Source organism: Lonchura striata, chromosome 17 (assembly GCF_046129695.1).
Source record: "Lonchura striata isolate bLonStr1 chromosome 17, bLonStr1.mat, whole genome shotgun sequence".
Lineage (NCBI taxonomy): Eukaryota > Metazoa > Chordata > Aves > Passeriformes > Estrildidae > Lonchura > Lonchura striata.
Genome location: NC_134619.1, coordinates 7,592,635 through 7,606,067, shown reverse-complemented (window position 1 = coordinate 7,606,067; position 13,433 = coordinate 7,592,635). Strand labels below are relative to the sequence as shown.

General features: G+C 63.7%; 2 protein-coding genes across 2 annotated transcripts; one reads left to right on the top strand and one right to left on the bottom strand.

Moving 5' to 3' along the window:
• The first annotated feature begins 212 nt into the window (after positions 1-212).
• On the top strand, positions 213-1,610 carry FOXS1 (forkhead box S1). Its single transcript, XM_021527407.3, has one exon. It carries the CDS (start codon positions 213-215, stop codon positions 1,557-1,559), a length of 1,347 nt encoding a protein of 448 aa, XP_021383082.2. The 3' UTR covers positions 1,560-1,610.
• A 4,398-nt stretch (positions 1,611-6,008) lies between these two features.
• Positions 6,009-11,846, bottom strand: MYLK2 (myosin light chain kinase 2). The gene is made up of 12 exons (XM_077787077.1): positions 10,554-11,846; positions 10,216-10,466; positions 9,784-10,094; positions 8,803-8,908; positions 8,505-8,598; positions 8,275-8,384; positions 7,951-8,092; positions 7,700-7,770; positions 7,353-7,481; positions 6,910-7,062; positions 6,423-6,555; positions 6,009-6,089 (listed from the first exon to the last, which is right to left on the bottom strand). The coding sequence occupies exons 1-12, from the start codon at positions 11,799-11,801 to the stop codon at positions 6,009-6,011; spliced, it is 2,829 nt and encodes a 942-aa protein (XP_077643203.1). The 5' UTR covers positions 11,802-11,846.
• Positions 11,847-13,433: the final 1,587 nt, after the last annotated feature.

Below are 13,433 nucleotides of genomic sequence, written 5' to 3'. Positions count from 1 at the left end.
TGCCGGCCGCAGGTCTTGGCGGCGCATCCGTTTGTCTGTCCGCAGGGACCGGTGCTGGACGGCAGAGCCCTGCTCCGCCCTGGGCGGCCCCTCAGAGGAGGGGCCCGCCGCCCCCTCGCCGGCGGGGCTTTAACGGGCCGTGCTGGGGCCGTGCGGCAGAGCGGGGCCGGCGGGATCAGCGGCGGAGCCGAGCGGCGGGGCCGGCAGGGAGGATGCAGCCCGACCTCCCCGTCGGCGACGCGGCGCTGCGCAGCCCTCCGGCCCCTGAGCCGGCCGGCGGCACCTTCCCCAGCGCTGAGGCCACCAAGCCACCCTACAGCTACATCGCCCTCATCACCATGGCCATCCAGAGCGCGCCCGAGCAGCGCATCACCCTCAGCGGCATCTACCGCTACATCATGGGCCGCTTCACCTTCTACCGCGAGAACAAGCAGGGCTGGCAGAACAGCATCCGCCACAATCTCTCCCTCAACGAGTGCTTCGTCAAGGTGCCCCGTGACGACAAGAAACCGGGAAAGGGCAACTACTGGACCCTCGACCCCGACTGCTACAACATGTTTGAGAACGGCAGCTTCTTGCGGCGCCGCCGGCGCTTCACCAGGAAGAAGGGTGTGCGGGACGCACCGGGCACTGAGGGAGACGAGGGGCGCGGCAAGACCCCCAGGCAGCAGGGGCAAGGGCTGCCCGCTGCCCCGCTGCCGGACGAGGGGAAGGCAGAGGGGGGCTACAGCTCGCCGTCGGCCACAGGACGCCTGCCGAGCCCTGCCGCTCTCTCAGAGGGCGCCGGGGCGCCGGGGTGCACCGAGCCCTGGGCCCGGCGTCAGCCACCCAAGGCCAGGCAGCCCTGCCTGTACCTGCCGGAAATGGCACAGCCCAAGGGGCCGTTCTTCACGCCCCCCGAGAGCCGCCCGCCCAAGGAGACTGTCTTCGGGGGGCTCCCGGCGGCGCTGCAGCTGCCCCGGCCAGGTCAGTACCCATTGCCCAGCGAGCGCCCGGCCCAGCACCAGCACCCTGCCCTGCTGCCTGCCCTGCTGCCCACCCAGCACAGGGACCCCCCGCAGGACTCACCGGCCACCCCAGACACCCCCCCAGAGCAGCTGGAAGGCAAGGAGCTGGCTGCCACTGGGTTGGGGCCATGTCAGCCATTCGGGCAGGTGCCACCTGCATTCCCTGGCAACCTGCTGGGCACGGGCAAGCCCTCCCCATCGTGCTTCCTGGAGGGAGAGGGCTACACGCAGCCCCACCTGCCCGTGTTCGGCTCCTTCAGCCGGCCGGGCCCCGAGGCGCTGGGCAGCAGCTATCAGTGCCGGGTGCAGGCGCTGAGCTTCTGCGTGAAGGAGCGGCCCTGCAGCACAGCGCTGGAGCATCTCCTGGCTGCAGCCCCCCCGGCCTCCACCGCCCCCCGCCAGCCACCCTTCGGGGCCATGGGGCCACGGGCAAGTGAGCAGAAGGAGCCATGGGGGCCGGGGACCACGATCCCACTGCAGGGGGGGAATGGCTACCCCCTGGGGCTGCCCCCCTGCCTCTACCGGACACCCGGCATGTTCTTCTTTGAGTGAGGGACTCCCCACCCCGGGAAAACCCAGCACCTAATAAAGCACATTCCCCAACGCTGCCTCTGTGGTCTCTATGCCCCATTCGAGGTGGGCAGTGGGCAGGGGCAAGCTGGGGATCCTCAGCCCCAGCCCAGGTGCTGGCTGGGGGGCACATGTGCCCAAGGCCAGCCTCCATCCCCACCAGTCCCTCCATCAGTGAGCACTGACTGAATGGTGAGGCCATGTGGGGATGGGGAATGGCCTTGGTCAGGGCACCTACACCCAGGTCGTGTGTCCCAGAGAGATGCTGGGGACAGGGTCCTGCCACAGTGTGGGGCCAGGAGCCCCTGAAGCACCATCCCATGGTAGTACGAGGGAACTTCGTTCCTGGGGGTCAGGGGAATGGGCTGCAGCAGAAGTTATCCCCCAGTGGAGCCTCACTGTCACCTCCCTGGGCCTGGGACCCCTCCAAGCTGTTTTTTTCACAGGATGTCACACGTGGCACCAGCCTCTGTGTGTGGCCCTGCAAATGAACCCGTGTTGCCCCAGAGTTTGCAGGGAGGCACCAGGGGTTGTAGCACAGTGTGGAGGCTTTGCTATGGGGGGACAGGGCTCCCTCCCCTCTCTGTCCTTGCTTGTGGCTGTGTCAGTGCTTGGCTGGAATTCCAACTAGTCCCTGCAGACTCCGAGACCAGGGCAGCCCCAAAGATGGGCTGTGCCAGGGGCTGCAGCTCTGATGGGAACAGCCTGGAAAGTGGATTCCTCCAACCTGAATCATGCAGGGTGGCTGCCAGTGAAGAGGCACCAGCTGAGTCACCGCTGTTCACACTGGGCTGGGCACAGGGATATGCCCCAACTGGCCCAACTGGGGCCATTGGAGTGGGCAGGGTCCCCACACAGCCCCAGGATGGGACCTGGCCACCAGCTCCTTCCCACACAGCGCTGGAACACCCAAGTCAGCACCTCTGAGCACAGGAGTGGGGCCAGAGTAATGCTGGAAAAATGAGGGGGCTGTGCTTGCACCCCTCATCCTGCCAACCCCAGGCTGGGAGCGGGACCTCCCCAGGAGCAGCAACACCCAGACCCCATGGCACAGCCAGCCCTAGGATAGACACAGCGTTGGCAGGGGCTCTCCGTGCTGATGTGAAGACCAAATTTGTGTCAAAGTCCCCCCAGCTCCCCAAGGCCAGGGGGACTCCAGTTTGGCCAGTCTCGGGGGTCTCTGCGGGGGCCGTGCTGGCACGGAGGAACACTGCCGTCACTCGGGGACCGGGAGCACCGCGGCCGCGGCCGCTCTGTTATCAGCCCGCAGTCTGCTGCTGCTGCGCCATGGCTGAGTCCCAGCCCCGGGCAGGGCAGGGGGGCCGCCCTTCATCGTCGGGGACTGCCACTCAGCCCTAGGCCGCTCTTTTCTCCCTTTTTTTTCCCCTACCCAGTGGAAAACAATATTTGAGCGCCTACATCATGCTGGCGTCTCCGGAGCGGCCGGCGGCGAGCGCGGCTGACCTCAGCCCCCTCCTTCGCACGGTCCCCGGGGGCGCGGGAGGAAGCAGCCGTGCCCGGGGGCCGTCTGGTTCCCACGCAGCGTGGCCGGGCCCATCGCCCGCCGCGGCTGGGAACACACGGCCCCGGCCCCATGCTGTGCCCGAGATGGGGTCCCTGTGCTGGGAGCAGCGTGGCCCATCTCGCTGTCCCCCAAACTGCAGCAGCCGCTAGGGATAGGGATGGGCGCTCCTGTCCTGCGCTGCCCGGGAGCGCAGATCAGAGCCGTGCGCTCTCCCAGCGCTCCCCTTTCCCGTCCTCACCCTGACTGCCGGTCATGGACCCGCTGTTCTCCCAGCTCTGCCTCCTCCCTGGCTCGCTCCCGGCTCGCTGTGGGTGGCCCGATCCCCCGCCCGCTCGCCCGTTCCCATCCTGGGCCGTGCCGCGGCCGGGCCTCGCTGCACCCGGTCACGGGGCGAACCTGCTGCGCTGCCGGCGGCGCTGCCAGGTGCCGGAGGTCTGCCCGCTCCCCTCCTCTCCCCGCACTGCCTGCGGGGATCCTTCCTTCTGCAGCAGGGTGCGTGCCACAGGGACAGGGTGCATGTGGAATGTGTGCTGCTCCACGCTCCGGGGATGGATGCTGAGGACACACGCGTGCACATCCAGACTGCGCCGTGCATCCGTGGGGGTGATGAGGACCCCACGTATAAGGGATGGACCTGGCTGGATGTGTGCTGGACCAGGAGCATTTAGCTCCAATGGGACCAGTCAATTCCAAGCAGCTTCAGGGGCTCACGAGCTATCTGTTGGGAGCATAGGATGGGATCACAGCTACTTCCATGGGTGTCAGCCCTGTGGCCCCATTCATCCAGCCCCAGTGTGTGTCTCTGTAGAGCCCCAGGGTAGGAAGGAGGGGACTGGAGAGACCAAACTGGGCTGTGGGGTAGAGGTCCCACACCCTGGGTTGTGCTGGTGTCTGTGCATCCCTCTGCCGCAGATGTGCACACCCAGGGCTGCATTCAGGAACTGATCCCCTACAGCAGATCAGGATGCCAGGAATGTCCGGGGCTGATGGCCCATCTGGAAGCCCCGTGGCCACCCCACTGCAGTGCCCTGCAGCCCCTGTGGCCGTCCGGGGCCAGGGCCGGGACCGGGGCGATGCGCGGCTCCTGGGGCCAGACAGGAAGGAGACGTCACCGCCGTGGAGCGTAACTCAAACCAGATGGGGCTGCGCTGGCGTCCAGGCCTGCGGGGTGGTCACCGACAGGAACCGGTCAAAGGCTGCCGGCAGGAAGCGGCTGGGAGGGACGCCTGCGGCGGGAGCTGGAGTCCCGGCTCTGGCAGCTTTAACCACTTCAGAGCCAGCCACAGCTCCCCTGGGCAAAGGGACACCCGCACCCACCCGCCCTTGCCTGGGCATCCCACCCGATATGGGCAGATGCTGAAGATGTGAAGAGACGTCTGAATGACAGCTGATCCATCCCCCATCCATCCGGTCATTTTCCCTTCCCCCATCCCCCTGGGGTGCTCAGAGCTGTTGGGTGTGTAGACCAGAAACCCTTGGCACTATGCCTGCACAGCCCTGCCCAGGATGTACCAGGTGGTCCCTGTCCACAGCACAGCTTGGACCCATTCCCTCTACCACAGAGATGAGATTCTGCTTCCCATCTCACTTATCCTGTGACTGTCAGGCCCCACAGGTGGGAGCAGGGCCTCCCCAGCCCCCAGAGTGGCAGGTGTGAGCTGTGGGCAGACCTGTACATTTATTTACAAGAAGGTGAGCACTGTGGAGGGCTCCATTATGGGGCAGGGTCCCACCAGCCGTGGCTTCTGCCCGGTGGGGACAAGGCTGAAGCCCCTTCCCCTTGCTGCAGCCAGTGTGGGGTGGGCAGCAATGATTCCCCGTGCCTCTCCCCAGTGTTTTTCCAGCAGGCACAGCGGGCAGAGGCAGCTCCAGAGCAAACACACAGCCTTGACTTGGGGGCGGCTTAGCCATGGCAAAACCAAAGCTAGGGGACCTCTTGCCAACCCCATCCCCTCCTGCAGTGGGCAAGGCTGGATGCTGCAAATCCCAGGGGATGCCCATCCTCTGGCAGCACCGGGGAGGCCCAAGGGGGGCAGGCAGAGAGGACGGGGGTCGGGACAAGGCGCGGGGCTGGAGCAGCACCCTCTCCCCGGTCGCAGCAGTCCCGCGGAGCCCCGCTCGGGCGGGGGAGCGGTTCCGGTGCGTTGGTGGTCGGCTGAGCGGTGCGGCCGGAGCGGGGAGCGCGGCCCAGCTGCTCTGCATTAGCCCGCCTCGCTCATCGCGATCTGCCGGGGACGGGTGAAGCAGAGGTTGTGTTTTTCCCCCGCTGGCAGAACCGAAGGGCAGGGAGGGCAGGAGGAACACAAAGCCTCCTTCTTTCCTCGTTGGCTCCCAGCTGGGGACGCCGCTGGAAGCGTGCTTGCTGCTTCCTCCCTTCCTGTGCGAGCAGCAGCTCGGGCCAGCTCCGCTCCCACATGGCCAGCTGGCCAGGAGGAGGTGCCTGAGCCCCGGCTCCGGTGCCAAAGCACCGGGGTGAGGGTCCGCGGGGTGCTCCAGGATCATCGCCGAGCCGCAGAGCTGGGAAGGGAGGCCGGGCAGTGCAGGGGCCAGCGGCAGTGAAGGCAGGCAGGGCTGCGGCATTTACAGGCAGAGAGGCACATTTTGAGTCCAAAAGCAGCAAGCACCAGGTGGCCGAGGCAGCGGGATCACACCGGAATGGCCTTCCTCCTCCGAGGGCACGAGAAGGAAGCGTGAGCAGAGCAGAGATGCTGCAGGTCAGGCATCACACAGCCAGGCCAGGGCCAGAGCTGAGATCAGAAACCTTCACTCCGGAGCAGCCTCACAGTCTGAGACCCAGCAGTGATGTGGTCCTGAGCGCAGTGGGACCAGCTCGACAGAGCTGCTCCAGACTGGTGGGGGTCCCTCAAGTGGCTCCTTTCTGGCCTCGGCTCTCCTGGGAGCCCAGCTCAGATGCCCAGCGCTGTCAGGGACCCTGAGCTGGTGATCTTCCTGAAGCGGTTGGCAGCGCACACCCCGATGAAATTTTTCTGTGAAAGGGGAGAAGAAAGATTCTCATTCTCTGGCAAGGGCTGTGGCACCAAAGGTTGAGCCAGACTCCACTCTGGGGCCTGACGCTACTCCTGCCCCTAAAAGCTGCCCTTGGGATCAGCTCAGGAATAACCACCACAAAGGGACCTATGCTTGATAGGGGCATCCCTGCTCAAGGGTCCCCAGCCCTGTGTCCCAGCTGCCAGCAGCACAGCAAGACGGAGCCATTCTCCATACTCCAGATGCCATCCATCAGGACAGGAGGAGTCTGGCAGCCCCCTCCCAGCCCCCTCAGAAGCTGCTGACCCTCATGCCCTGGCCAGACCCCGCACCTTCCAGCGGCGCCTCATGACGTATTTCTTGAGCAGCACTTGGGACTTGAGCCGCCGGTTGGAGCGTTTGGCTTTTTCTGCCAGGTTGTTGAGCCAGGGATGCTGCAGGCACTGGTCAGCACTCATCCGAGCACTGGGAGAAAGATGAGCCCACATCAAGCCCCTCACCCCCAACCACCCCCATCTCCAGCCACTCCAGAGCCCCAAAACCCCACAGCCCTGCAGGCAGGAGCCAGATGGAAGGATGTGCCCAGGGACTGGTGGGGCAGGGCAGGATGCTGAGGGCTCCAGCACATCCTGCTTGGGACAGGTGTCCCTGCAGGGATACAGGGCTCTGTTGGGGACAATCAGAGTGGGGCAGAGCCCCATGGGGTTAATGCAGGACTCAGGGGATGCTGCTGGCTCTGGTGAAGAGGCAGCATGTGGTACCCAAGCCAGCTCTGGGGATGCCCATCCCAGGACCCCATGGCCACTGCCAGCCTCACACCTCTTATCCTTGATGATGAGGTTGGAGACAAAGTCCTTGGCCTCATTGGAGACACTCTCAAAGGTCTCCTCGTCGAAATACCAGTTGGCAGCTAGGACATTGTTGAGTGTCTCGGTGTCATCGTCACCCAAGAAGGGAGAGAGGCCGCTGAGCCTGGGGGTGCAGAGAGGTGAGGAGTCAGGTGCTCTCAGGCTTCAGCACCTCCCAGACCCCCTGGAACAGAGCCAGTCTGGCCAGGGATGTTCCAGGGATGTGCTGCCACCATCCTGAGCCTCTTCATGCTCCCCCAGCCACACACAGCCCCCTCCACATCCAGGACCCACCCCCCCACCCCTGCCACCAAGCAGCCAGGTGCCTGGGACAGCTCTGCACCCAGAGGAGCTGTGCCCCAGCTCTGCAGCTCCCCAGCACGGCTCTGACAGCCCCTGCCCAGCCTGACGTACAGCATGTAGGTGATCACACCCATGCTCCACATGTCCGTGGTGTAGGAGACCTGCTCGTAGTTGACCACCTCAGGGGAGAGGAATTCAGGGGTGCCAAAGTTCACTTTCAGCTTCTCATTGGGATTGTACCTGCAACCGAGGAGGGGTGCAAGTCAGTACAATGGGGACAGGCTGCTCCCCCAAACCACTGCCCCCCTCTCAGCAGATGCTGCCCTCCCCAGCTAGTCAGGGAGTGCCATAGGCAAAATAATGGCCTAGAGCAGGTCCTGAGGCTCCTGGTACCCAAAGGCACACACAGATGAAGGGTGGAAGGGGAACAGGGACAGAGCTGAGAAAGAAAACCTCACCTTCGAGCCAGCCCAAAGTCGATGATCTTCACCATGTGCCCGGTGGCAGCGACGCAGAGGATGTTCTCAGGCTGTGGGGACAGGGTGACCATTGCCTCACCACCAGGAGGGGACATCCCCACTGCACAGGTCCAGCAGCCCATGGGTCCTGCAGCTGACCCCCACCAGAGCAATGCTGACCCGCAGGTGTCCCTCCCACAGTGTCCTGCTGTCACCCTTGGCCCTGTCATTGTCAGCCCCCAGCCCCACACCTTGAGGTCGAGGTGGAGGACGCCCATGTGGTGCATGAAGCGGATGCCCTCGCAGATCTGCCGCACGAACACCATGCAGTCCACCTCCGTCAGGTGGTAGTCGTCGTCGATGATCCGCTCGAAGAGCTCGCCACCCTCCACGCTGCATGGAGACGGACCAGGGGGTCACTTTGGGAGAACTCTCTGCCCCAAGCCATCCTCCTGTAGAGCTCCTTGCCCTCCTGAGGAGACTGGCCCGGCTCTACCAAGGGGGTGCTGAGCAGAGCCAGAGTGGGATGGAGCACTTTGGGGTTGGACAGCCCCAAGGTAGGCACAGGCACTCACAATTCCATGAAGAGGATGATCTCCCGGGGCGTTTCGATGGCATCGTAGAGCTGGATGAGATTGTGGTGGTTCAGCTGGTTCATCACGTCGATCTCCAGCAGCACCATCTCCTGCAGAAGGAGCCCCGTGTGGGGTGTCAGCCCTGGCTGTGCCACTGGGACGGGCTGTGTCCCCACACCAGGGGCACGCAGAGTGTAACACTGCCACCACCTGCCCGGCATCATTCAGACCTTGTCCTTTGCTCCCTGCTTCCGGATCACTTTGGCTGCCAGCTTGAGCCCCGTCTCCTTCTCTGTGCACGTGTGGACTTCACCAAACTTGCCCCTGTGGAGGGAAGGAGGAAGGGAGAGAGGGAGAAGTGCCCCCACCATCAGCCACCCAGGCTGCTGGGGACCCCCACACCTCACTGTGGTGCTGCTCTGCACTGCCCCAAGCACCCACACATCATGACCACTGACACAAGACCACTGCCCAAGGCTGGAGAGCAGCTTGGACAGTGCCAGGAGAAGCACTGGGGCCACTCCTTACCCTCCCAGGATGTTCTTGGAGTTGAGGCTGAACTGGGAGCTGACGCTGGCGGAGCGCAGGGTGACGATGCGATGAGCGAAGGGTGCTGGCGGCGGAGGGACATCATCTGCCCAAGAGAAAGGATGAGGTGAGAAGGGGATCTGCTGTCCAGGGGACCCCACTCTGGGTACCCCGGGCTGCCCTGATGTGGAGTGAAGACAGGCACCCAGCCAAGCCTGTGGGTACAGGATGTGGCCAGGCACTGCGTGCTGGGCTGTGAGCCAGAGGTTCACAGCCCCAGCCTGGGGTTGCACTGGATAATGCAGCAACCCTGGAAGGGTCCCTGGCTATTGCCCACAGCATTGTCCTGCTGCATGGCACCAAGCCTGCTCCATGGAACCCACTCACCTCCATGGCACCCATCCCATTGCACAGCACCCACCTTACTTGACAACAGCCACCCCCACCAACCCACACGTCACATTTACCCTTTCCAGGCCATGTCATTGTCTGTCACCCTCTCCAGGCCAATTCCTCCTTCCATGCCACCACCTCCTGCTCATAGTCCCAGGACAGATCCCACTCAGGAGCACTCCGTGCACACATTCCTGAGCCACCCTTTCCCAGCTGAGGGCAGGACCCAGCCTCACAGGGATCCCCACAAGCACCCACTGCCCCAAAGCCCTGCCATCCCCACAAGGACAGTGGTGCAGGATATGAGGACATGCTGTCCCCTGCCACCAGCCAGACAGTCACTGTCACTCCCCAGGCTCCTCTTCCTCACAGTCAGTGTGGCCAGAGCAGGCCAGGAGGGACGCGACGTATTTAGCCCTGTTTACAGTGAAAGGGGAGCTCGGAGGCCACCGGGCAGGTGACAAGCCAAGGACAGGAGCTGGCAGCACGGAGGGCAGTGTGGGCAGCAGGCAGGGCCAGGGGTTCCCCGGCTGTCACTCCACAGAGTGTCCAGAGGATAAGGAAAAGACAGCTACCTCATGACCTTACCCAATATCTCAGAAGGGTCTTCCTTCCCAAAATCGGGGGTGAGGTAGGGGCTGGGGGGTGGCTTTGCCTCTGTCAAAGATGGTTCCACCACAGGTCCAGGCTGCTCCACCACCCCAGCAGGATCTGGGGGCTGTGCTGTGGCACTGGGCAATGTCCTTTCCTGAGGGGTGCCAGGGGGTTCCAGGGGCTGTAGGTCCCCCAGGGCTGGTGGGCCAGAGCCAGGCTCTGTCAGACCCTCTTTCAGCTCCACCATCGTGGACTCCTCTTCTATTGTCTCCATCTCTGCCACCTCTGCCCAGGGCTGCTCCTGCCTGGAAGCAGGAGTGGCAGGTGAGCAGAGCCCAGCCATCAGCTCCCGAGCCCAGCACCCAGAGACCCCGGGCTGCCTGGAGCAGTGAGGGGGATCCCCCCATCCCAGCAGGGTGTGGGTACCTGTGGCAGGCAGCTGGGCAGCTCAGGCTCTGCAGCAGAGCTGGGCGCGGGGCCTCGGGGATCGTTGGTGGCTGTCCCTCTGTCCCCTTGGACACTTCCTCCCCTTCACCCTGAGCCTTCACAACAGCCATGGCCGCTGCCTCCGTGGGCTCCACAGCCCCATCCCCAGCCTCTGCTCCAGGCGTGGGAGGCTCCACCTCTGCAGCTTTCTTCCCTCCATCCTGAGCCTTTGCAGCAGCAGGGACCTTCTCCTTTTCAGAATCTTTCCCTTCATCCCCAGCCTTTGATGCAACTGTGGATTTTTCCACCTTTGCAGTTTTCTTCCCTCCATCCTGAGCCTTTGCAGTAGTTGGGACCTTCTCCTTTTTAGAATCTTTCCCTTCATCCCCAGCTTTTGATGCAACTGTGGATTTTTCCACCTTTGCAGTTTTCTTCCCTCCATCCTGCACCTTCACAGCTGCTGGGGATTTCTCCTCTGCAGGCTCTTTTTTGCCTCCACCTTGAGCCATTTTTTCAGCTGGTGTTTTCTCTGCCTTTGCTGCTGCCTTCTCTCCATCCTGAGCCTTAGCAGTATCTGGGGCTTTCTCCTTTGCAGGAATTGCAGCTTTCTCCTTCACTGAATCTGGGGCTTTTTCCTTCACTGGAGCTGGAGGCTTCTCCTTTGTGGGCTCCTCTTTGCCTCCATCCGGAGCCTTTTTAACTGCTGGGGCTTTTTCTGCCTTTACCTCTTTATTCTTCCCACTCTGAGCCTTTGCAGCATTTGGGGCCTTCTCCTTTGCAGCAGCTGTGGTTTTCTCCTTTGCAGGCTTGGTATCAGCTGGGGCTTGCTCTGCCTTTGCATCTTGCTTCCCTTCATCCAGAGCTTTAGCAGTGGCTGGGACCTCCTGTTTTGCAACCACTGTGATTTTCTCCTTTGCAGGCTCTCCTTTGCCTCCATCCTGAGCCTGAGCTGCAGCCAAGGGTGTCTCCTCCACAGGTTTTGCCTTCCCTCCTTTTGAGTTTGCTGCAGCCAGAGCCTTCTCCTCAGTGGACTCTGCTTTTCTACCACTCTCAGCCCCTGACCCACCAGGTATTTCCTCCTTCTTGGACTTGTCCTTTCCTCCATCCTGTGCCTCAATTACAGCCTGGCCCTTCCCCTCCATGGGCTCATCCTTCCCTCCATCCTCAGCCTTTGCAGCAGCTGAAGCCTTTCCTCCTTCGAGCTCTCCTGCAGCTGGAGCTTTCTTCTCCCCAGGCTTCTTGTTCTCATCCTTCCCTACACCCTGGGCCTCAGTGGCAGCCAGCACCTTCTCCTCTGTGGATGCTGCCTGTCCTCCATCAGATGCTGCCTGTCCTCCATCATGCTGCACAGCCGAAGCCTCCTCTCCTGGAACAGCTTCCCGTCCATGCTGGAGCTCTGGAGCAGCCAGGGCTGTCTCCTGCTCGGGCTCGCTCGTCCCTCCACCAGCCTTCTCCTGCCCAGGCTCATCTGTGCCTTTGTGCTGTGCCACGGTGGCGGCTGGCGCTGTCCCCCGTTGTGGCTGGGCAGCCCGGGGGCCGCCAGCCCCGCCGGTGTCGGCATCACCCGCGCCTCCACCCCGCTCCATGGGACACTCCAGGTGCCCTGCGGTGCTCCCGGTCCGGCGAGGCTCCTGCGGGAGAGAAAGCAGCAGCTGAGGGCTCGCCGGACCCGATGCCCTGCAGAGGGAACGGCAGGGCTCAGGCAGAGGCTCTGCTGCTGCATGGGTGCGCTGCTGCAGGGGTGAACTGCTGCAGGGGTGCGCTGCTGCAGGGGTGAACTGCTGCATGGGTGCGCTGCTGCAGGGGTGCGCTGCTGCATGGGTGCGCTGCTGCAGGGGTGAACTGCTGCAGGGGTGCGCTGCTGCAGGGGTGCGCTGCTGCAGGGGTGCGCTGCTGCAGGGGTGGGCTGCTCCCATGCAGCCGGGAACCGTGCCCCTGCCACCCAGCCGGCGGCTCCCGGGCCGGTGGCACCGATCCAGGGACCCCACGTGGCCACCGGTCCCATTGTGCCCCGATATCTGCCCCGCGGTGACTGATCGATGGCCTGACCCCGGCACCTGTCACCGGGTGCCTGGGGCCTCCGACGTGCGAACAGCCAGGGTGACAATTCAAGGCCACATCCCACCATGGCAGGGCAGGAGACAGCGGCTCTGGCCCCGGCTGGCAGTGGGGATCAGGAGAGGTGAGCATTCCCGGCACGGCCCCACCATTGCTCCCCACAGGAGGTCCAGCCATGCAGGCAAGCCCCATCTGCTCAGGGGCCACACAACCCCCACACCCAGCAGCCGCCAGCGCTGCTCGTGCCCCTGCCCAGGGGCACCAGCTCTGCCAAGGGCACCTGTTGGTACCTGTACCTACACTGGCCTCCAGCCCAGCACCTGATCCCCAAATCCCCTGGGTTGTTCTGCCCTGGGCTCCACTGCCCTCCTGTGCCCGTCATCTTTCCTCACTCTGTCCCAAAACACCTCCCTGTGCAGCCGTCCAGAGCCCAGGACAGCCCAGCCCCAGAATAAACCCAGCAGCGACCATCCCAGTAGCAGGGAAGCTGTTTGCTGGCCTACTAGAACAGGAGGTGTAGCAGAGCAGTCCCTGGGAGAGCGTTCCCACATCCCACAGCTCAGCACAGGAAGCCCGTGGGGATGGAGGTGTTCTTCCCTGGGCTGGGGGCTGCACTATCCGCAGGACCCCCCACCACTACACCCCAAATCAGAAGCCATGGAGACCCCCCCGGCCCCGTTACCTGGTGCTGGTGCAGTGGGTGGTCAGGGGGGCAGCATCCGCGCTGTGGCAGTGCCGGAGGGAGGGAGCAGCCTCTTCTATCCCGGGTGTAACGGAGCCGGATTAGCCGGGCAGAGGAGGATCCTTTACAGCAGCGGGAGCCGGCCCACTTCGCCTTTCCCAGCACCTGTTACTGCTGGAGCCCGTTCAAAGGACACGCCACTCTCGCCTGTCCCCCGTGGGCTGGGGACACACACACAAGGGGCAGGGGGAAGGGATGGATTTGCCTCCCGCTCCAGCACAGCACCACAGGGAGGGCTGGCACTGGACACAGTGGCACCCCAAAACCATCCCATGGGGGTGGCCTGGGTGAGCTGGACAGGATTCAGGTGACTAAGGCCCTCCAAAGTGCCCACAGGTGACACAAGGATACTGGCCAACCCACGGGGATGGTGGCCAGGAGCAGCTGGTGATGGTGCTGGTCCCTGTGCTGGTGAGCT